General features: G+C 56.2%; 1 protein-coding gene across 1 annotated transcript; it reads left to right on the forward strand.

Moving 5' to 3' along the window:
* Nucleotides 1–204: 204 nt before the first annotated feature.
* SFT2D2 (SFT2 domain containing 2) lies at nt 205–19,314 on the forward strand. The gene is made up of 8 exons (XM_044266900.1): nt 205–296; nt 4,954–5,040; nt 5,219–5,304; nt 8,682–8,763; nt 10,069–10,104; nt 10,188–10,246; nt 12,028–12,057; nt 14,334–19,314. Exons 1-8 carry the CDS (start codon nt 234–236, stop codon nt 14,371–14,373), a joined length of 483 nt encoding a protein of 160 aa, XP_044122835.1. The 5' UTR covers nt 205–233; the 3' UTR covers nt 14,374–19,314.
* The last annotated feature ends 1,388 nt before the right edge of the window (nt 19,315–20,702 follow it).

A 20,702-nucleotide genomic window follows, 5' to 3' on the forward strand; every position in this document is an offset into this window, starting at 1 on the left:
CAGCGCGGCGGGGCGGGGCCGGGGGCGGGCCGGGGCGGGGCGGACCTCAGCCCCCGCGCCCCGGCCGTCCCGCCTCCCACCCCCACAGCGGGCGGGCGGGAGCGGCGGGGCGCGTGCGCGGGCGGCCCCGGGGGCGGGTCCGGGCGGGGCGCGGGGCGGTGGCGGCGCACCCGGAAGAGCCGCGCTCCGCGGGCGCAGCAGGCGGCGGGGGCGGCGCGCGGGCGGCGGGCGCGATGGACAAGCTGAAGAAGGTGCTGAGCGGCCAGGACTGCGAGGACCGGGGCGGCCTGGCGGAGGTGAGCGCGCCCGCGGCGGTGGGGGGGGGCGGGGGCGGGGGCGGGCGGACCCCGCGGCTGGGCGGACCCCGGGCTGGCCCGTGCGTCCCCGCGTCCCGCGCGGCCCCAGGGCCCCCTCGACGGGCGGCGCCGGGGCAGGACCGCGGGAGCGTCCGCGCGGACGGGCCGGGCCCCCAGACCTGCGGACGGAGCCGGTCCCTGGCGACGGGCCCGCGGCCGCCCCTGCGTCGGGGCTCGGGGTCGGGTCCCTCTCCCGCCCGCGGGCCCCTGTCGGCGTCGAGGCGCGTGTCCCCGACGCCCCGCGGGGCGCTCCGGTTCCCCGAGCCCGTCCGTCCGCGCGCCGGGCCCCGGGACCCCCGGAAGCTGCGCGTGCGGGCGGGTCAGGGTCGGGGTCGGAGTCGGGGTCAGGGTCGGGGTCAGGGTCGGGGTCAGGGTCAGGGTCTCGCTCCCGCCCGGGCTGCGGAGCCACAGCGCGCGTCTCCGGGTTCCTGCGTTTCCGTCGCGTTTGCGCCTGTTTTCCTCCCCGGGCCACACAGGACACTTCACCTTCCGGTGTGTGCCTCAGTTTCCCCGGCTGCGGGGCGACGCAGCGGCCCGCCTCGCTCTCCGGTTTGCTGCCGCTGCTGCTTTCCCGCGCTTCGGCGGGTGCCGGGTTTTGTCTGCGTTTCCCTCCGGGACGCGCAGCCCCAGAGCGCGGTCCCCAGAGCTTCACCCCGAAGACCCGCACTCGACACTGACGCGGGATTTTAATCAATTTATTTTTTTTTTAAGTTTTTTTTTTTTAAACATTTTATTTATTTCTTTGACAGGCAGAGATCACAAGCAGAGAAAGAGGCAGGCAGAGAGAGAGGGGGAAGCAGGCTCCTCGCTGAGCAGAGAGCCCAATGCCGATCCCAGGACCCTGGGATCATGACCTGAGCTGAAGGCAGAGGCCTAACCCACTGAGCCACTCTGTGGGTTCTTTTTAGTTGGGTTAGGGTTAGGGTTAGGCCTTTATTAGTGGGTGGGGGCTCAGGAGTAATTTCATGCATTTTTTGTTTCTGATTTCTGGCTTCTGTTAGGAACTGTCAGGTCAATCCCCACAGGGCCTAGTAAATCCTGGGCAGTGGACAGTTGCCCATTCTCTGAAAGCATTATGCCCTGTGCACGGTCATCCTGCTGTGAGCAGCCACTTGGGCTCCAGAGCGAGACACTTGGTCATCCTGGAGACTCCAGTGCTACAGTGTTGACAGCAAGGCGAGGCAGATACTTTGTATTTAGAAAACAATCATGAAACAGACCCTTAAGAGTGAGTGATTAGAGCAGACTGAAGATGTGAAGACTGAGTTGGCTTTTACCCAAGGTGTTGCGTGTCCTCATTGGACACAGGGAAGGGCTGGAAAGGGTTGTAAGCTCCGCCCCATCTTAAACCAGTTTAAGAAAGACAAGGTGCCTCTCTCTCATTGTGAAGTCCTGCTTTCCGTCTCCTCTCCTGAGTGTGACATTCCTGTTTTCATACTTCGTCGTATGTCATTTCCTGAGTCCCAGACTCCTGGGACACATCCTGCAGCTGAATTCACTTTGAGGATTGTTCTTGGCTTAATTTTTAATTTTTACTAATTCGAGCCTCCTTTAAAGTATGGGTATTGACTTGACCGTCTCACGTCTCCCCTGGCTTCGAAGCTGGCAGAGCTGGAGATTCTGTGCTGAAGTTTCTGTTTTCCGTGGTGACTTGGACTTTGTGGCCTTATGGGTTCTTCAAATTAAATTATGGAAGTTGTCAGAGGTCACCATAAGTGAGCTTTTCAAATTTTTATTCGTTTAACGTAAACAATAAAAGCATGACTAGTTCTGTTTCTCTTACATATGAAACTAGGCATAAAAACCACTTGGCTGTGCCTAGTCACCAACAATAGCCTCATGATGAGGTTTTTAATTGATACCTCCCCTTCATAAATACGCCTTCAACCTTTGGTTTTAGTGGGCTTCTGTCCTAAAGTATAGGTTTCATTTTTTCCATAGCGGAGTCCAGGGATAAGGAAGGAGTGAGGGGTAGGAAGCAGCATTTGTTCCTCACCTTCTTCTGGTTACCAGCCCTGTTTCCTCAGACAGTTCTTAGCTTTACCTCGTTTTGGCAAGAACCTTTCGTCTCTCCATGTCCCAGAGTCAAAGGGACCTTTGTTCCTAACTGCCAGTCAGACGGCTTGTGAGCAGATTGCTGACAGTTCTATCCAGGTTCTATGTAAGCTCCTCTAATTTCCAGAAGGTGCCCCAGCACAGCTTCCAGCAGCCATGAATTAAGAAGTTGGGTGTGTGTTTTTTTTAATAGATTTTATTTATTTATTTGACAGAGATCACAAGCAGGCAGAGAGGCAGGCAGAGAGAGAGAGGAGGAAGCAGGCTCCCTGCTGAGCAGAGAGCCCGACGCGGGACTCGATCCCAGGACCCTGAGACCATGACCTGAGCCGAAGGCAGCGGCTTAACCCACTGAGCCACCCAGGCGCCCCTAGAGACGTGTTTTATATCGACTGAGTCTGTTTTTATAAATTGGCAAAAGGAAAGGCTGAGTTTTGGCTGAGCCTAGTTAGAAGGGAAGCAGTACTTTCCTCTTGCTGGGACCGTGCAGGTCAACCAAGTGCAGTTACACGCAGTGGGGAGACACGAGTGATGAAAAGTTGTCTGTACCTCCCCCATTTGCCCCCTGGGGTGACATTTGGGTGGAGATTTTAGCTTGAGGGACTTGCAGAACCAACGTGTCACTTTCGCTTCGAAGGAAGGAAGCAGAGCTGCTTTCTCTTGCGCGAGTTCGATTTGTAAGGGGACCGGGGCCTCACCGCCCTGCGCAGACCGTATTCAGGTCTCTGAATGCCAAGGCCAGCTCACGCTGGACATGTGATGTGACCTTACGGGTTATCCTCTTAAAAAAAAAAGGTCGAACGTCTGGCGACGTCCCTGTGGACGCCAAGTCGTGCTCCAGCCGCGAACCCGTCCCGTTGTGCTGCGGGTCCTTCTCTCCGCGTGCAGCTCTCCTCTTTCTTTCTGCCTGACCGAGCCGGTTCTCTGTTTCCTGCGTGAGTAGGAGGAGTGGCGTCTTCTGCTCTTATTTTCTTCCTGATGGGAGGTTGCCCGAGTGAGTCAGAAGGCCGAGCTGGTTGTGGCGCCACTGTCGCGGTTGGCCCGCTGAGTGTCTGTGACTCGTTTGGGTGCGGGTTTTCCTCAGCAAGGAAGCCGGGGGCCCATCGGTCCGGCCCTGACAGACACCCTGTTCCCACTGGGTGTCCCCGTCCCCGATGGCACCTTTCTGCGCGGTGTCATGTGGTGTCCCATGTTTCCGCAGGTGCGGTGTCTGCTGGGGGATGGCAGTGTCAGGAGCCCCCCCTTAAATATGGGGGAGCAGGGGCGCCTGGGGGCTCAGTCATTCAGTGTCCGCGTCTTGATTTCAGCTTAGCTCATGATCTCAGGGTCCTGAGATCGAGCCCTACATCAGGCCCCCTGTGTCTGCAGCCTGGTTAAGAGTCCCTCTCCCTCCCTCTCTCAATTTGTGTGCGTTTATGGGGTAGGAAGAAAACCCGTTTCGACAACAGCCCTTCGTCCTGGGTCTCTCGTGGATGGAAGTCAGGCTGTTCTGTGGCAAGGGCTGGCCATGGCTGGGAGAGCCGCTGGTCCTTGTCTCCCGGCCTCTGGTTCGGCAGGAAGCATGGGGACAGGACCGAGAGCCCGCCCTGAGCTGGGGGCATCCAGGCTGAAGGACTTGCCCGTCCAGTGGCCCTTACAGCTTCTGGCAACGTCCTTCTTCATCAGGGGGTGGAAATGTTACCAGCAGCTTCCCCCGCTGCCGATGGCGGTCGTGCTGGCCACGTGCGGCGAGCCTGCTGCAGGCGCACTGGGCAGGAGGCCGGAGGCAGGTCTCAGTGGCAGGGGCCGTCCCCGGCATGGCGTGGCCAGGAAGGTCTCTGGCGTAAGCTCTGGGCTGGCCTCTTTGACCTGGAGGAGCAGCTGTGGGAGCTGCGTGCAGGCTCCCCTGTCAGCAGAGCTGTTGTTGGCGACCGCGCACGCCCGGGAGGGATTAATTACGGTAGCGGGGCCGGGCGGTCGTGAATTACCTGGGATCCGTCTCACACGTGGGTGACTTGGCTGATGCCGGCACAAAGCACCTCAGATCCAGCTGAGGGCCCTGACGCGATGACAGCCTTCATCCCCTGGGGTCTCAGAGATGCTGGGAGGAGTAGCTCCTGCTGAACTTTGGCTTATCGATGCGGGAGGCCATGCCTGGTGGCCCGAGCACCGGCCGCCACGTGGCTCCCCATTCCCTGGGCCCCTGCCTGGGGCTGCTCACGCCTTTGCAGTTGTCCGTGTCCGGCCTGGGCTGCGGTCAGGGCCTGGGCTACTCTGGGGCCTGCTGCCTTGCTGTGCTGTGTGTGAAATGGCGGAGACTTGCCACCTCGGGGGTGTTCCTGTAGAGGCTGGGGAACCTCGTATCTGCTGCCGGAGAGGAGACTCGTGGATGGAGAAGGAGCTGGGCGCCATGACTCGGGAGGGCTCTTGTAGCAGCGAGGGAGTCGGGGTCTCTGTTTCTGCCTTCCGTGGGACAAAGTCACACAGTCTCATTACGTGCTTCCCTCGTTCTTGCTGCTTAAACATGCATATCCATGTGTGATCTGTTGTTTGAAAATTCTAGGTCGTTGAGGCGTCGTCACTGAGCTGGGGCACCAGAATAAAGGGCTTCATTGCGTGTTTTGCTGCAGGAATTGTCTGCTCACTGTTGGTAAGATGTCCCTCCCCTCCCCGTCCTTCCCTTCTGCCCCTCATGAGATGCACGGATGAGAGCGGGAGCAGGGGGATGCTGACGAGGGAGGGGAGGGGTCTGGGGGTCCCTGTGCACTCTTGGCTGTGGCCTGGCAGGGGGTCCTCCCCGTGCAAATGCCCTGTGCTTGATCTTCCAGGGGACCCTCCTGCTCTGGGTGCCCAGGAAGGGCCTGTACCTCTTCGCAGTGTTTTATACCTTTGGTAACATCGCATCGATTGGGAGGTAACGGCTTTTTGTTTTTTAATTTAACCTTAGCCAGTCACTAGATGGGAAAAGAGGTGTGGGTTGTACTTCAGGGACGTGAAGGAGGATGCTTTAATAGTTTCAAGGATTTGGTTTCACACCAAAGGTTGTTAAAATGCATTGTATCCAAAAAAAATCCACAAAATATACATCACATTTATTTTCTGTCACTTCAAAATATTTTAGTATCTTTTTTTTTTCTTAAAGATTTCATTTTTTTGAAAGAGCGAAAGAGAGGGAGAGATAGAGCTTGGGGGGAGAGGGGCAGCGGGAGAGGCAGAGGTAGTCTTCTCACTGAGCAGGGAGCCTGGCGCAGAGGGGCTCGATGCCAGGACCCTGAGATCAGGACCTGAGCTGAAGGCAGATGCTTAACTGACTGAGCTCCCCAGGCGCCCCTATCTTAGTTTATTTGTGAAATCTCCTGGGATGAAGTTACTGTTATGGTTTTACACACGAGGGAACCGTGGCACGCAATGGTTGAATGGTATCTTCAGGCTTGACAACACAGTTCTGTCTGCATTCTGGCCTACTGCTGCCAGAGGCTGAGTGGGGATTTTAGAAGGGCTCACGGGGCCAGAGGCTCCTGGGGAGGGGTGTTCTTGCTCTGCCAGTGGAAGACCATCTCAGACCTGGCCCTAGGCTCAGGAGCACGGGGGGCTAAGGGAGTGACGCCAGCAGTGGGTGGCCCGATTTGCTGCAGGTGCACACACAGCCCAGGTCCAGGCCAGCTCATGCTTCAGCCCCGCTGTGTGCCGACAGCAGCCGTCCTCCCGGCCTGACTTCTGCCGTAGGGCCCCCTGGAACCTGAGCTCTGTGATTCCCTTTCCCTACCCCTTCCCTTGTGTCTCAGTCAATGGCCTCAGAGTTGGGTGTCCAAGCCCCGGCCCCTGTGGTTGGTCACCCTGACTTGGTGCCGACCCCTTCCTTTTTGTCTCCACGGTTATTGTTTCTGGGAGGGACTCACGTGCTTAATGACTGAGCCTTGACTGCACCTGGGCAGGGCTCTGAGCCCGCACAGACTGTGTGGTTTGGTTCCTGCCCCTGGAGCTCATGGGTGGGCTGGGCAGATGCCAACGGGTGACGGAGTAGGGCAGGGAGGAGGAGGGGCCTGGGCAGGGCAGCGGCTGCCATCTGAACCCGGAGCCGGAGCCGGGGAGGGCTCAGGCGCCACCTGAGCCGCCCTTCGGTCTGGCGCATCTCACTTCCGGTCTGAACCACTGCAGGAGTCCGGGCGGCTTCTCTGTCTCCCTTCAGGCCCCTCCAGGCCACTTTATGCGGCGTCCCCAGCACAGTCTGTTTGGCCCTGCCTCATGCGAGCCTACGGGAGAGGCGCTTAGCGAGCTGGCTTGACCCAGGTCCACTCCGCAGCCTCTTGCATTTCCCCAAACATCCTTGTGGTGGTTCTGGGGCTAACGTCTTTGTCTAGAATGCTGCCCTGCCCTGTATCTCTCTCTTTGTGCCCTGCCCCCCGCCCCCATTTTAGGGGAGTTCTTGCTCCTTTGTCAGGACTTGGGTCAAAAGTCACCGCTCCTGTGAGACTTCTCCTCACCTCTCCCCACCCAGAATCAGTGACCTCTTCTTTCCTAGGGGACTCTGTGTGTCCCAAATATGTTTACGGGACAGCACAGGTAGCATTTTATTACACTGACTTGTTACAGGTGTCTAAGCCACTTGACAGGCTGTACCTCTGCCTTGCCTGTCCCTGTTGTCCCCAAACCCAGCTCTGTTTTTGGCTGGAAACACTAACCGAACGATTGAGTGCATGGCTCCAGCTGCCTTCTAAGAACTTGATTTATGAATGCTTCTGATAGTGAAGTCTCATCTCGCCTCTACAGCCCTCTTGAATACTAACTTTTGGAGGGTTTTGCTTTGGGCAGACGATGCGGGTTTCATGTCGAGGCTGCAAAAAGAGCATAAACACAGGAGTGTGCTGGTCAGTCCAGAAGAACAATTTAGCAGACCCTACTAGGACCGGGTCTTCATAGCCCTGCCTGTGGAAGTCACACGGGGAACAAATGGTTATTTCCAGGGTGTGTCTAGGAGTTTATGGCTTTACCTATAATGGGTTATTTATTTATTTATTTATTTGACAGGGAGACAGAGGGAGAGGGAGAGAGCACAAGCAGGGGGAGCAGCTGAGGGAGAGGGGGAAGCAGTTCCCTGATGAGCCGGCAGCCTGACGTGGGGCTGGATCCCAGGACCCGGAGATCAGGACCTGAGCCGAAGGCAGATGCTTAACGGCTGAGCCCCTTAGCATCCTCTAACGTGCTACAGCTTCGTGTTTGTATTTAATGTTTCAGGCCAGCGTGGCTGTTGCGTCTCGTTCAGTACTGCCTGGGAGTGTGGCGGTGAATTCAGGTTGAAACTTAACAGGACTTTGAAGAGAAGTCGGCTTATTATTAAAATTTCTGCTTTTAGCAAACACCCGGTAGCTAATGTTTAAACACTTGCCGTTACAGGCTCCTGCCCATGTGATGTCACACGGGGCCTTTCTGTAGGAATCTGGAGACATGACAGACCTCGCCCTGGGGTTTGGGGTTCGGGTCTGTGTGGGTTAGTGTCGCTCGCAGCCCCCTCTCCAGTTCCAGTCCACACTGAAAGTGGACGATGGATGTCTTTCAGGGCCTTGGATCCCGTAGCTGTGGGTTCGAGTGCGGGCTAAGTTCTTAGCTGTGTGGCTGTGGATAAGGACAGCTTCCTGAGCTTCCTTGTCCCATCTATGAAATAAACAAGCGTAACGACCCCTACCCCACCGGCTTGCGGAGGGATGGAATGAGGGCAGAGATGTCCTGTCTGTCACGTAGCAAACACTGACCAACTCACAGAGGGTATGACCAGTAGAAATATTCCGGGAGAATGAAAGAACGGGAAGTGCCCTCGTTTTTAATACCAGCAACCTAACCCCATCAGGTGTGGTTTCTCTTTAAAATGATCCGAGTCTCTGGTTGGCCAGTTGGTTTCCACGGGTGGGAGTTGAGGAGGCAGGGGTGCACCTGTCGGAGGCCTGGGGGCTCCCGGTGTGGTTCTGGAGCCAAGCCCTGTGCACTCACACCCGAGGAGCGGGCCCCGGCCCCAGCTAGCAGACCCTTCGGGCTTCCGTTTCTTCGCCTGCACAGGAAGCAGGACGATTCCTGTCATCCGCCCCGCAGACCATCGAAGGGTTGGGTCGGGACAGTACGCAAAACGCCGGAAAGGCTGGCAGTTGGCGGGTGTCAGGCGCTTCCCCGCTGTCCCCGGCCATTACTGCCGTGATCCCCGTGGCTGCTCCCGGCCGGGCGGAGGGGAGGCGGTGGGCTGGGCCTGGGCCGGGCCGGGCCTGGGCTGCTCTGAATGGCCTCTGTGTGTTTGCCTCTCAGCACCGTCTTCCTCATGGGCCCGATGAAGCAGCTGAAGAGGATGTTTGAGCCGACGCGCTTGGTCGCGACGATCATGGTGCTGGTAAGGCCTGCCTGGGCGCCGCGCTTGTGACACGGGACTTCTTAGGTTTTCGTCTTCCTCCTCCTTTCTTTCCCCTTTTGTCTTGACTCACTGCCCGACGGCTGTGAGCTCCGCATCGGAGGGCGAATCCTGCTCCGGCCGTGACGCCCGCCGTGTGCGGCACCTGCAGCGGGCCGCTGGGAGCAGTGCACTGTTGGGGACATGGGTCGTCCTGGTGACGGGGGACGCGGCGCCCGGCAGAGTCCGGGGGAGTGACCCCGAACACGGGCTTCGCTCGCTGGAGCGGGCGTCTGGGCTCCTGGAGCAGGCACGCTCTTTCCTCGGCACCTGACCGCCGCTGCTTGCCTCTGGGGCTGCCGCCCTTGGGGCCCCTCCGCTCTGCTCCCTGCTCCGACGGCCTGCAGCCCGTCCCCTGTCCCGTTGCTCCTGTCCCTCGCTCCTGCCCCTTCCTCCTCCGGGCTGCCGCCTTCTGCGTGACCCTTAGCATCGTTCTAGACCACATTCGCTGGCCTTCTGCCAAAGTCGCCTTTCCTGCAACATTTGGATCAGTGACTTTGTTAGTTTCCTCTCCGTCCTCGTCGCTTGTCGGGACGGGTGCGTTCCGTGAGGCCGCGTCCGCGTTAGCTGTGCTCGCGAGTCCTTGTGGAGCATCGGCCCAGTGCTGGCCGCGGAGAGAGTACTTGGGGCGTGATTACTGAGCAGTTAAGGCGTAGAGGGACAGAGAGGATGGGCATGACCGGCCGCCTGAGGCTACTGTTCTTGGCCAGCCTGGATGTAGGTGGTCCGGGCGGGTCTTACAGGAAGAACTTTCTAAGGAAGGGGTCAGGGTGTTCGGTGACGTGTAAACCGGTAACCGGCTGCCCGAATCTCATGTTGCCCTTCGTCCTGCTTGCCTTTCCTGCTCCAGACGCAGGGGTTTTCGAGGGGCTCAAATACAGGACTGTGAGTTCGGCTGTGTTAGTGAGTTTGAATGACAAGGGGGAGGGGTGAGGGAGGGACCAGAGATGTGATTTTATTTTCTGGGCAGACAGTTTGGGGAAATTGGAAAGGCAAAGAGGATCCATTTCTTTTTACATCTGTTTGTGTGGGCTGCTTTCACTTGACTGGGGTTTTAACTCTTCTGCCAAACGCGGGTGCTCCCGTGGTCGGCGCTTTGGGAGGAAGGATGCCTTTGGTCGCTGCGGTCAGCAGAGTCTGGTCGGTGTGGGGCGGTGAGTGTGGGAAGTTTGCCAAGCATGGTGAGGCCTTCGCAGTGTTTTCCTCCATGTTGTCACTGTATTAATTAATGTTTTTCCTCTCTTCTAGTTGTGCTTTGCCCTTACCCTGTGTTCTGCCTTTTGGGTAAGCGTGTATTTTGATTTCCTTGAAGCTTTTGGCTTACGCCTCTTGTCACACTCGGCGGTAACCGTCTGCTCTCCTTTCAGTGGCACAGCAAGGGGCTCGCACTCATCTTCTGCATTTTGCAGTCCTTGGCCCTGACGTGGTAAGTGCATCTCCTCACATGTCGCCGTCTGAACGGTGCGGCCGAGGGAGATAAAAGCCCACGTGGTGTGCTGGGAGGACAGAAGAACATAGGAGCTTTCCGGTTAAGAATTCTCAAGGGTGCAGGTGAAATCAGACGGCAGAGCAGAAGTCGGTGCCCTCAGCCGAGTGCCTGTAGCCGGTGTCCGCGGTCTCGGGGGCTGGGGCTGCCCGCCTGCTGCACTGTCTTCCGCGGGGCTCCGGGTCGATGGTGAGATGTTCTCAGTGTGACTCGGTCACTTCCATCGGGTAGGAGCGAGGATGGTGGCGTATTTCGGGGGCTGGTAGAGAGAGGCTGTGAGTCAGATGGATGTCGAAGAAAGGCGAGCGGTAGGAAGCGGGGAGCTGCGCTTGGGGCGGGACGGATGACTCAGCCGAAGCGCAGAGGGAGTTGTCAGCCGGAGCCGAGGGACGGCGACTGATGAAACGGAAACCCACGTGGCTGTGGGCGGCAGGCCTGGCAGGTGCACGGCAGGCTGTGGGCAAAACCAGGGGATGGTGGCTCGAGCCACGCACGGTGAAGGGGGCGCCGGAGACCTCGGTCCTTCCAGACGGGCCCAGCGTCCGGCAGGGAGCGGTGCTGACGGAGGAACCGATGGCTTCAGAGAGGTCGCTCCGGTCCTTCCAGAGTTTAGGAGCGCGTGAGGCCGGCCTGAACGGTTTCCACAGAGACGTGCTGGTCCGCTTCAGGGAAAAATGCTTTCCCTGGTGCCGAGGAGAGGAGGCTGCAGGTCTCAAAGCCACAAGGGACCGGCTGTGGTCCCGCGTGGCAGGGTGGGGCTTGAGGCTGTCGCCGAGCACCTCGCCGCTTTGGTCATTTGGGACTTGTGACAAAATACGCTTCCCAAATGCTTTTCGGGATTCACTGTGTTCACAAGGGAGTGACTCTCTCCATGGGGATCGGAAGGAGAATGATGGCCTGATTTTAGTGAGACGCAGGTTTCGGCAGTAGGTGCCGGAGGGCCTGGTTTGTGGCTTATGTTCATGTGCTGTTTCTTTCTGGGGGACGGGGTTGGTACCCACATGTACATGCCTTTTTTTGCCTATAGACTGAATCTGAAGCCACTTTCCAGAGGTTCACCGTTTGTACAGGCTCACGCAGACGGCAGTAACGCGCCAGCACCGACCGTGTTGTGTTTTCCTCAGGGCTGGTCGTGAGCGTTGGGGCCTCCCGCCTGCCTGGGCCTCTGTTGGGTGAAGGGCCTGATCCAGCTAGGGTCCCCGAGAGCTCTGGGCCCGGGTTCCTGAAGAATCCTCACTTCCTTACGTTGTTATCCATAGCGTAGTTGGTGCTGTTTCTTTTTTTCTTTTTGTTCTGTTTTCTCTTCTTTTAAAATTGATAGGAGCAGAGCAGAAGACCCTCCCGGTCAGGTGGCAGTTCGTTCTGTTGAGGGTTTGTGAAATCCTAGAGGGGAGCTGCGCCGGGTGTTATCCGGCATTGTGTCAGGATAGGGCTCCGCGCCGTCCCGCTGTGTGGGACCTGCTGACCCCGTGCGGCCGAGGTGATGGGGTCAGCTCCACGTGGGCCTTTCACCCTTCTCCGGCCACCGACGACCCACCACCTGTCCTGGGGCACGGCGTGTGTTCATGTGTGCATGCACGTGTGCACAGGGGTGCGTGTACGCCCCATGCTGAGGACGGAGAGGGTCTGGGCCCTTAGGGACAGGGCGTCCTCACAGCTGAGGCCTGTTCCTTCCAGAGAGTCCCTGCATTAATTTTGTCTCTTGTTTGTTTTCTTCACAGGTACAGCCTTTCCTACATACCCTATGCCAGGTAAGACTGACTGCGCTTAGGGCTGTGCCTTCCGTCACTTGGGGCAGAGGGCCCTTTGTTTTGGGTGCTTTCAGAGAACACGTGTTTTATCTTTACTAAAATTCTTTCAGGCAAATAGGTAAAGTGTATCCATTTTATAGATTCGTAAGCTGAGGGTCCTGTCTACCTCCTCCCCTGTGGTGCAGGGTGACGGGCATTGGCCCGGGTCCCCAGTTCTGGTGGCAGAACGTTCTCCTGTGACAACTAGGGCCTGTGTGCACGTAATCCCTCTTGGAATGCGTAGCTTTGTGGAGGAAAGGTGAAGATCATTTTAGCATCTCTGAGGGAGAGGTGGAGGGAGCCAGGCTCACACTTGTTTTCTTGTAGTACCCATGGATGAGAACGTTCCAGATGCGTTTATGAAGGGAAAGTCAACAGGGCCAGGAGGACTCGGAGGACCAGGGTTTGCTCATTAGCAGTGTGGCTCTGGGCGGCTCACTAGACCCCTGTGGCCCAAGAGGACGCGTGTAAGCAGCGTGGGCCGGGCCCGGCCCTCCCCAGAGGCACGCCTCCTTCGTTCGGCACTTGCAGCGAGGGGCCTCTCAAAACTGGTCGTGTGATCTTTGCCTGACCCTGCTGTCATGCGGCAGCTTAATTTCCATACGTGTCTGTCAGTACCTGTTAGTTAGAAAGAGGCTTGTCTTGAGCTGTATTGAGGAGACGAGAGACCGCACAGGACCTGGGAGGCGGACAAGCAGGCTTGTGTCTCCCGAGTTCCGACTCCGCTGCTGACTGGTTCGAAGCTGCTGGGCAGTGCCCGATGCGAAGTTCACAGGCCCCTCACCGTAAAGGCAGCTGTGTGGCTTGGGAGTACGTTGCAGGGGGTAACAGTTAGGAAATCCTCTGCTGACCCGGCAAGTCTGGGGTGCTGGGGACTTGTCTGAGAAGCGTATGGGTAGAACTGTCTTGGGCAGCTGGGTTTTTATGTGGAAGGAGCCAGAACCGCTCATCCCTGAGCGTCCCGTGATCTTATCAGTTTGCCCACAGAAGGTATCATCATGCCAGGACCAGGTCTGTCATTTTCAGGGTCCCGTGCAGAACGTGACTGTGGGCTCCTGGTTAAACAGTGATCGAGAGTTTCAAGATGGCAGCCACAGAGTGTAAACCAGAGGTGAAACCTTTCAAGTACGGGCGCAGGGAGATGGCCCGTGCCTCTGACCCATGAAGCTGGGCCTGCTCAGCCCTTCAGGGCTGTGCACTTGACCTGGGCGGGCATTTATAGAGCTCACACCTTTCTCCATGTTCCACGGGCAGAGTGGTTACACGGCAGAAAAGCGTTCTGTGGTCACATATGTTTGGGAAGGGGTGAGGCAAAATTAGGTGGGTTCCTTGTTCGGCAACTTTCCAGGTCCTCTGATATGCGTGGTGTTTGCTGCCGTGAGGGATCTGACTTGACTGCACGTCTCTTTCTCGTGCAGCACATCTGCTGGGACTGCAGTGTAGAGCGTGTCTTCCGCGCTGCGCTGGAATTACCTCACTGTTCAAGCACGGTGCCCGCTCACGCAGATCCGCTCACTTACCTCCTCCTCCCTCCATGACTGTCCCAGGACCCTTGACACCGTGGGGCTGAGGGCAGAGAGACGGGGCGGGGCGGGAGGCTGCACAGCCACGCGTGGGCCTGAGTCGGCCGCGCTTCCTTGAGCGGGATGGTGATGGACTGGGGACCCACTGTTTCCTTTCCACGTATGTGCATTCTAGGGAGTAAGCCCTGGGACAGGCCTAACCCAGCAGGTTGATAAGTACCCGGTCACTGCAGACAGTCCCCTGTGCGCGGGAACTCCGGCAGGCTGTCTCTTAGGTTCCTGCTGTTTGCTTAGGACGAGGAATGAGGAAAGGCCCGAGCGGCGACTGGGTCTGATGTTTTCAGTGCATCTGCTAATTCTGGTTAACTTCTAAGTGCACAGTTCTTCGTTCTTGGTTTCCGATAACCTCTGCTTTCTTCCGGTCCTTTCCTTTGGCTCATGTCAGTAGCTGTCCATTGTTTGATACCTGTTCTTTTCACTGTATTAATTCCTGCAGATGTGGGATTTGGAACTCAGCAAGACGGTCACTTGCCCACGGCAGTACTGCTCTTGTTGAACCTGCGGTTGGACGCCAGAGAGCTTGACCGCACAGTCACGTGCCCTCTCCCCTGCAGGGTGCTCCTCTCGGTACCCAGGAATTATGAGGGTCTTGACCACTTACAGGGGACTGGGGGGTGATGGTCTCTCACTGATGTTCGTGTGTTTTCCTCCTAGGGATGCTGTGAAGAAGTGTTTTGCGGTCTGTCTGGCATAGCACACGGCCCGCTGTGCCAGGCCCTGGGAGGCGCCATGGACGGGAGCTGGTGGACAGTTTTGTAAACACCTCCTGAACCTCTGTCTTACAGACACGTGCCTTTTCTCCTGCAGCACTGTGTTGCTTGTGATCTGAACGTTTGAAGGTTGCTTTTGGAGACGGTGTTGTCTTCCAGACCCAAACGTCTGGAGCCTGGTGTGGGAGGTGGGGTCTGTCGCTTGTGGGGTGGACTTCCTTCTGCACCTGTTCCCTTGTTAGAAGCTGTTCCACCGAAATCTCCTAATAAAAGCCTCGTGAAGCAGCTGCAGGTCGGCTCCGGAGCCAGGGCTCTCCAGGGGACAGCGGGCAGCCCCGTCGGAGCTGGCAGGGGTGCGGCTGGAAGGCACAGAGCTTTGAGGTCGACAGGGACTTTGCGGACTTGCCCTCAGTATGCAGACCCTCCCCGCCTCACCCAGCGTGCACACGCTTCTGCTCTGGGGTCTGCCCCACGACAGCTGCACACAAGCCCGTGGAGAGTCTGGCCACAGAGTCACGTGGAAAGAAGCGCTTTGGGGGGATGTGAGTTGGTTTTAAATCTGAATTTTGGCTTTGTTCTGATTCCACACCTGACGGTGGAGCGTGTCTTCTGACATTCAGTGCACACTCTCCTCTTGGGGTTTTCCTCCCCTCCCCCCCGCCACATAGCTTTCCTCCTGACCAGGAACTAGGCTGGGGACAAAGCGCAGACGGGACAGACACTGTTGGCTTCTGCACAAGGGCTGATGGGAGGTGAGAGATTGTGCTGCTTTCTGCTCTGGTTTTCTCTTCATGATTTACATGTGCTGCTTTTAAACGGATTCTGTTTTCCCTCTCCCCTGGAATGGGGCCAGGAAAGAGGGGGTCGGAAGGCAAAGCCCCCCCCACCATGGGGCCCGCGGGAAGGAGGTGTGCCTACCCGTGACCTTTCACCAGGGCCTGTTTTTGCACTGGAGTAGTTGGGGCGGTAGACCCTGGGGCAGGATGCCATGGATGGCCGGGGCTCGCCTCGCAGCCCCCCTGCACCGCACACACCTGCTTTGTGCCCAGAACCCTGTCCGGTCCTCATGAGAGCCAGTGACGGTTATCTCACCGGCAGTCGAGGAACTTGGGTCTGGGAGGTTAGCGGGTTCCCCCAAAGCCATGGCTGGTGGCAGACCTGGGCCCAGAGCCTGGGCGCTCTAGCTTCAGTCCCCCGTGTTTCCCGGGGTGGCTCTGGAGGCGCCCCCTCCAACGGTTCTGCCTGTTGCCATCAGCCAAGCCTGAGCCTTTCCTGCTCCCATTGTCTACGCCACTGCCCGGTCTCCTGCCGGGTGTCCCCTTTGGGAAGCTCTTCTGGGTTCCGTAGGCTCTCCACTGTTCGTTAGTGTGCCCTTCCAGCTCCTTCTCGCTGCCTGACCAGCGTAAGTGCCCTGGCCTGATTGCCAGAGCTCCTGGCAGTGCGGGGCCACTGCGGCAAGCCCTCTCCGGGGATGCCTTTCTGTTCTTTACCCAGGCCTAGCTGGTCCCCTCAGGGTCTTGCTCTGGCCAGACTTTTCCTCTGAGCTGGGGAGCTGTAAGCAGGTCTGACAGGACCAGAGTGAGGAGCCCGTCTCGCCGGGTCCTCTTGGGGCTGTGGAGGGCGCCCCGGCTTATCCTGAGGCTCCTAACCTGCCTTCAGCCAGGAGGGGAAATACGTGCTGCCGTCTGGCTTTCGTGGCGTTCTTTCACCCCTGAGGTGCCCTAGGCCCGAAGGAGGTCAGGAGTGTCCTTCATTCCCTCCCTTGAGAGCAGATGTGAGGCCAGCCTGTGTCTGTGAGCTCCGGTTGGCCTGCAGTAACTGGAAGGCTGATCCCTCTGGCCCTTTGCAGTGTTTGGACTTGACTTTGTGGGACATGAGGTCGAAGTGCCTTTTGAGACTCTAGCGGGGCTGTGTGGCACAGTGGTAGTGGCCGTGGGCTCTGACGGCACCCGGGTCTGGGTGTGTGTTGTGGTCCCGTCACAGACTGGCGTCTGGTTGAACAGGTTACTTGGGCTCTGGCTTGCCCGTTAAAAAACCCCAGAGAAAACAGTTCCTGCTGCATCATTGTGTGTCCGCTGTGCCAGGCGCTGAGCCCAGTGTGCGTGGATGACATCCCATTAACAGGAAGGCATTACTGCCTCGTCCCCGAAGCAGCCGATGAGTTTTGAAGGTGACAAGTGAATGTCTCTGACCGTTAACTTACTAGAAGCTCTCGTCCAGCTGTCCGTGTGCAGCACACCAGACTGCCGTGCGGGGTCTCATTTGCCATCAGCAGCTGCTAGTCCTGGTGGCTCCGGGTCCCTCCAGATCCCGCCGGTAGAGGGCGGTGGTTCTCGCGTTAAAGCGCCTGCTCGGCTTCGGGGCGTTTAGGCTCTCCCAGACTCCACCATTTTCCCTCTGCCACCTCGACCTTTGGTTCCCCTCCTTGTTTTAGCCCACTGCAGGTTGGGAGGAAGAAACCCCCGTGAAGTCTCTGAGAGCTGTTACCACGCACCCTCGTGGGCAACTGGGGGTCAGGGTTCAGACCCTGCAGCTGGCTTGCTGGTGCTGGTTTTTGTTTCCTGCAAACTCCCCTCGCCACGGCTGGGGGAAGGAGAGGCTGTTGCATCTCTGGAATGAAAGGAATCGACTCCTGCCCTTGTGCCCACCGGGGGTGAGGCGGTGCCTCCGTGCCGGTGAGCTGCGCCCCCCACCTTCTTCCCTCTGTGCGGCTGTGCTGGGCACCGCGCTGCTCCCCAGGCCCAGACAGCCAGCTCCGGCCCTCAGAGCCTGCTGTGTGACTCCCCGCCACCCAGCTCACTCCCTAGGGGGTTTCCCTTCTGCCCACTGGGCTCATGGGCGGCTCTGGCTCCCAGATCCTGTGTGCAGCTGTGCCACTGGCCACTGCTGCCCAGGCCCAGCTGCGGGTCCCCTGGGAAGGGGGGGACACTATCATGCATGCAGCATTTCCACTGAGTCGATGATCTCGGTGTTCCCTCATTCTAGTATGGGGACCTTGGGGGGCTGTCCCCTGCCTGCCACCTCCCTCGCACCCTGATTGGTGTGGACAGGGAGAGGAGAGAAAGTCACGAGGTGCATCTCAGTAGGTGGCTTTTGGAACCTGCATTGGAAAAGATGATTAAGAAGTGGGGCATACCTTGAAAGAAGGGTGTGGGGGATACCGGTGTGGGCGCTTCTGCTTTTGACAGCTCCAGCGGCGACGAGTGTGGCCTTGCGGCCCTCGGGGGGTGAGTCAGGAAACTCAGCCTGTGGCTGTGCATCCTTGTCTGTGGGGCAGCCCGCGCTGGCCTCCTACCCGCTCCTCCCTCAAACATCTGGCCGCACTCAGCTGCAGGGTCACAGACGAGTGAAAAATTCACAACCCATCCTTGACCCTCCTTTTCAGCAAATAAATGAAAAAATCCATGTTTGCTCAATTTTTGGCGTAGTTTTTTCTATCTTAAAATGTAAGATTTTGGGGGATGTTCTGAGAGTTGCTGTAGGTTTTTTGCAGATAGCAGTTTTTAAAAAGCCAGTAGAACTACAACCGAAGTTAAATGCTTGTTTACATCTGAAACTCTCCGTAAGATACTAACAAGAATTTCGATTCAGAATTTTTGATTTTTTGGGAAATTCTTATTTAAAAAGTTAGTTGGGAGGTTAAATCATGGGACTTTAAAGTAGCTCGTAGTTCACAGTTTATGCATTTTGTGGAGTTATGAGGTCTTGAGTGTTTCCATCCAGTGAAGAGACGGAACTGTCGTGTGGTGTGTTTGGTCCGCCAGGACAGGCTGCCTACCTCCTCTTTGGGCTGTTTCAGTTCTGCCCCAAAGGCACAAGCGCCTGTGGTACACCTAAGCCTTGTGGGGGGTGGCTTGGGTTTCTGTAGTGCAGGAGGCCCTGAAGCCTGGGCAGAGAGCGGCGGCGGGGCAGCCCGGCCCGTGTGCATCTACAGTGACCACGGGAGACTCCTCCTTCCTGGCAGGAGCCTGCAGGCTGGTAACAGGCTAAGAAATGCACAGAACTTTGTCTCTGGACGGGACAGGCTGAGAACAGGGAAGACTGAGCTCCTTAGGCAGTGCGTGTCCTCTCGGGGACAAGACGTGCTGTGTGAGACGAGAAGTCCTCCCACAGCGTCGTCATCCACAGGCGATGCTCAGGTCCGTGTGTGCAATAAGGTAGTGTCACCGCACATAGACAGTGCGGAGAACCCTGTACGCCACAGACAAACTTTCCCTGATACCACGGGGCTGGCTGGACTCAAGTCCTCGCGGGGCCCCTTTAGACCAAATGGAGGCCGGAGTCCGGGCAAAGCTCTCCGGCCCTCGTTGTGCGGCTGCTAAGCCTGGTCGCGAGTACCTGCGGGTGTTGCGTTTATGGGGCGTGTGGGGAAGCGCAGTCTGCGTCCAGCTTTGTGGCCTTCCTGCTCTGAAGTGTATGTCTTGCCTTTTTCAGTACTTTCGCTTGACGTAGCCGCTGCGAACAAGAAAGGAAAGATTTCACATCCTCTCAGCTCTGTTCCTTTGCCACTTTTGTAAATTCTCATTGTGAAATTGGGGGTAAAGATGTTCAGAACCCTGTGGGGAATGTACATGCCTTCAGAACATTGTGCCTGTTCTAATATGAGGAGCTCTTAAGACGCTTTGTTAAAACATGAATCCATTTTTGTAATCGTATAGTAATACTTAACTAATTTTGAATTCTGGTTATTGCATAACTGAATCTTTTATATCCAAAAACATATTCTTGTGTGCTACTTTTCGTACCTTGAGATTCTATTTCATACAACAAATGTTTTCTTTTCGCTGATGTATTTCAAAGAGAAGGAACTTTGCTCATATTAGAGCTGGTTTTTTTTCCCCACCAGGACATCATAAAACTTATTAATTTTTCTTGTTTTGCTTTTTGTTTCCTTTTCTAATAAATGATAGGATTATGATCTTTAATAAATCTGGTATCGTGTCTTGTTTATGTCTGTTTCCCCAGGAGTCACTAAACCAAATGAAGATTGTCTGGCTACAAGAAAAGAACACATCCTTGTATGCGTAGCATGTAGCATTGCAAGCACTTGAGGTGGTTTTTGAGCTAAATTGTTACATAATCCTCTCTTTCCAAGGGCATGGGAGTAATAGAATCTAAGTCTTAAAGATTTTTGAAGGTAAGAAGTGGCAGATGTTTTTATTTTGGAGAATTCCTACACACCTGCCTCACCTGCCTGGCTTACACTGCATAAACTGGGTTGTCAGTTAGTGTGAAGTTCGCACTATTTCCATATTCTTTTAATGTTCCAAGATTCAGAGTTATGACCTCTCTTTCTCTGATGATGCTGGTACTTTGCTTTATCTCGGTCAGTCTGGTTTGGAGTTTATGATTTCATGATCATTTCAGAGACAAACTGGCTGAAAAGATTTGAATGGTCCTTTAACACAAATATGTGAACAGCCAACAAGCGTGTGTAATATATACTATGTTATTTTATGTAATATATTAATATGTGATATTAGTATATATAAGTTGATATTCCTAACTTACAAGTTAAGAAAACAGGTAAAGCCCAACTCTAAAGGTGCGTTCTCAGGTGGTAAAATTACAATGAAAAGTAGGACATTATTTGTGTAAAGTTCAGATCGTGATGACTTTTTGAGGTATGGGGTGGTTAGTGATTGGGAAGGGATGCAGTGTGGAGGGGGATTCTGGGTGCTGGTTGTCCTTTTTCTTTTGTTTTTTGAGAGCTCAAGAGGCTGGTGAGGGACAGAGGGAGAGAGAGTGAGAAATCTCCAGCAGGCTCCATGTCCAGTGCAGAGCCTGACTTGATCCCAGGCTTGGGATCCCAGGACCCTGAGATCGTGACCAGAGGCCAGATCAAGGGTCAGATGCTTGACGGACTGAGCCACCCAGGTGCTCCTGTCCCATTTCTTGGCCGAGTGTTATTTGCAGGGTGTTCACTCTGATAAATCATTACCCTATGTTTTTTGCATATGTGCACTTTTATGATGTGTTATACTTTATAATAAAGGTAAAGGCTTAAGTAATTGGTTTTAGATCTTTTTTCTATATAATTTAACATGATAAATGTCCTTCTGAGCATGGCTTTAGTTGCATCTCACAAATTTTGGTATGTTGTATTTTCATTGTAATAAAGTTCAAAGTATTTTTGTTTTTTCCTTTTTACTGTTTACTGCCGCCCACCTCTGGACCACCTCCTCAGTCCTTGCTCACCACCCTGCCTTCCCTCCCCTCTTTGTCCTCACCAGCTCCTCCCCTCGTGCCCCTCCTCCCCTGCCTTTCCCCAGCCCCCACCCCCCACCCCATCTTCACCCCCTGCCTCTCCCAG

The sequence above is a fragment of the Neovison vison genome, chromosome 10, assembly GCF_020171115.1.
Source record: "Neovison vison isolate M4711 chromosome 10, ASM_NN_V1, whole genome shotgun sequence".
Classification (NCBI taxonomy): domain Eukaryota; kingdom Metazoa; phylum Chordata; class Mammalia; order Carnivora; family Mustelidae; genus Neogale; species Neogale vison.

What these genes read in the sequence shown, in the direction of transcription:
- SFT2D2 (XM_044266900.1), top strand. Translation starts at nt 234, where the DNA reads ATGGACAAGCTGAAGAAGGTGCTGAGCGGCCAGGACTGCGAGGACCGG. An exon ending in GAATTGTCTGCTCACTGTTG is followed by an intron (nt 5,041 to 5,218) that starts GTAAGATGTCCC and finishes TTGATCTTCCAG; the next exon opens with GGGACCCTCCTGCTCTGGGT. An exon ending in CAGTCCTTGGCCCTGACGTG is followed by an intron (nt 10,247 to 12,027) that starts GTAAGTGCATCT and finishes TTTTCTTCACAG; the next exon opens with GTACAGCCTTTCCTACATAC.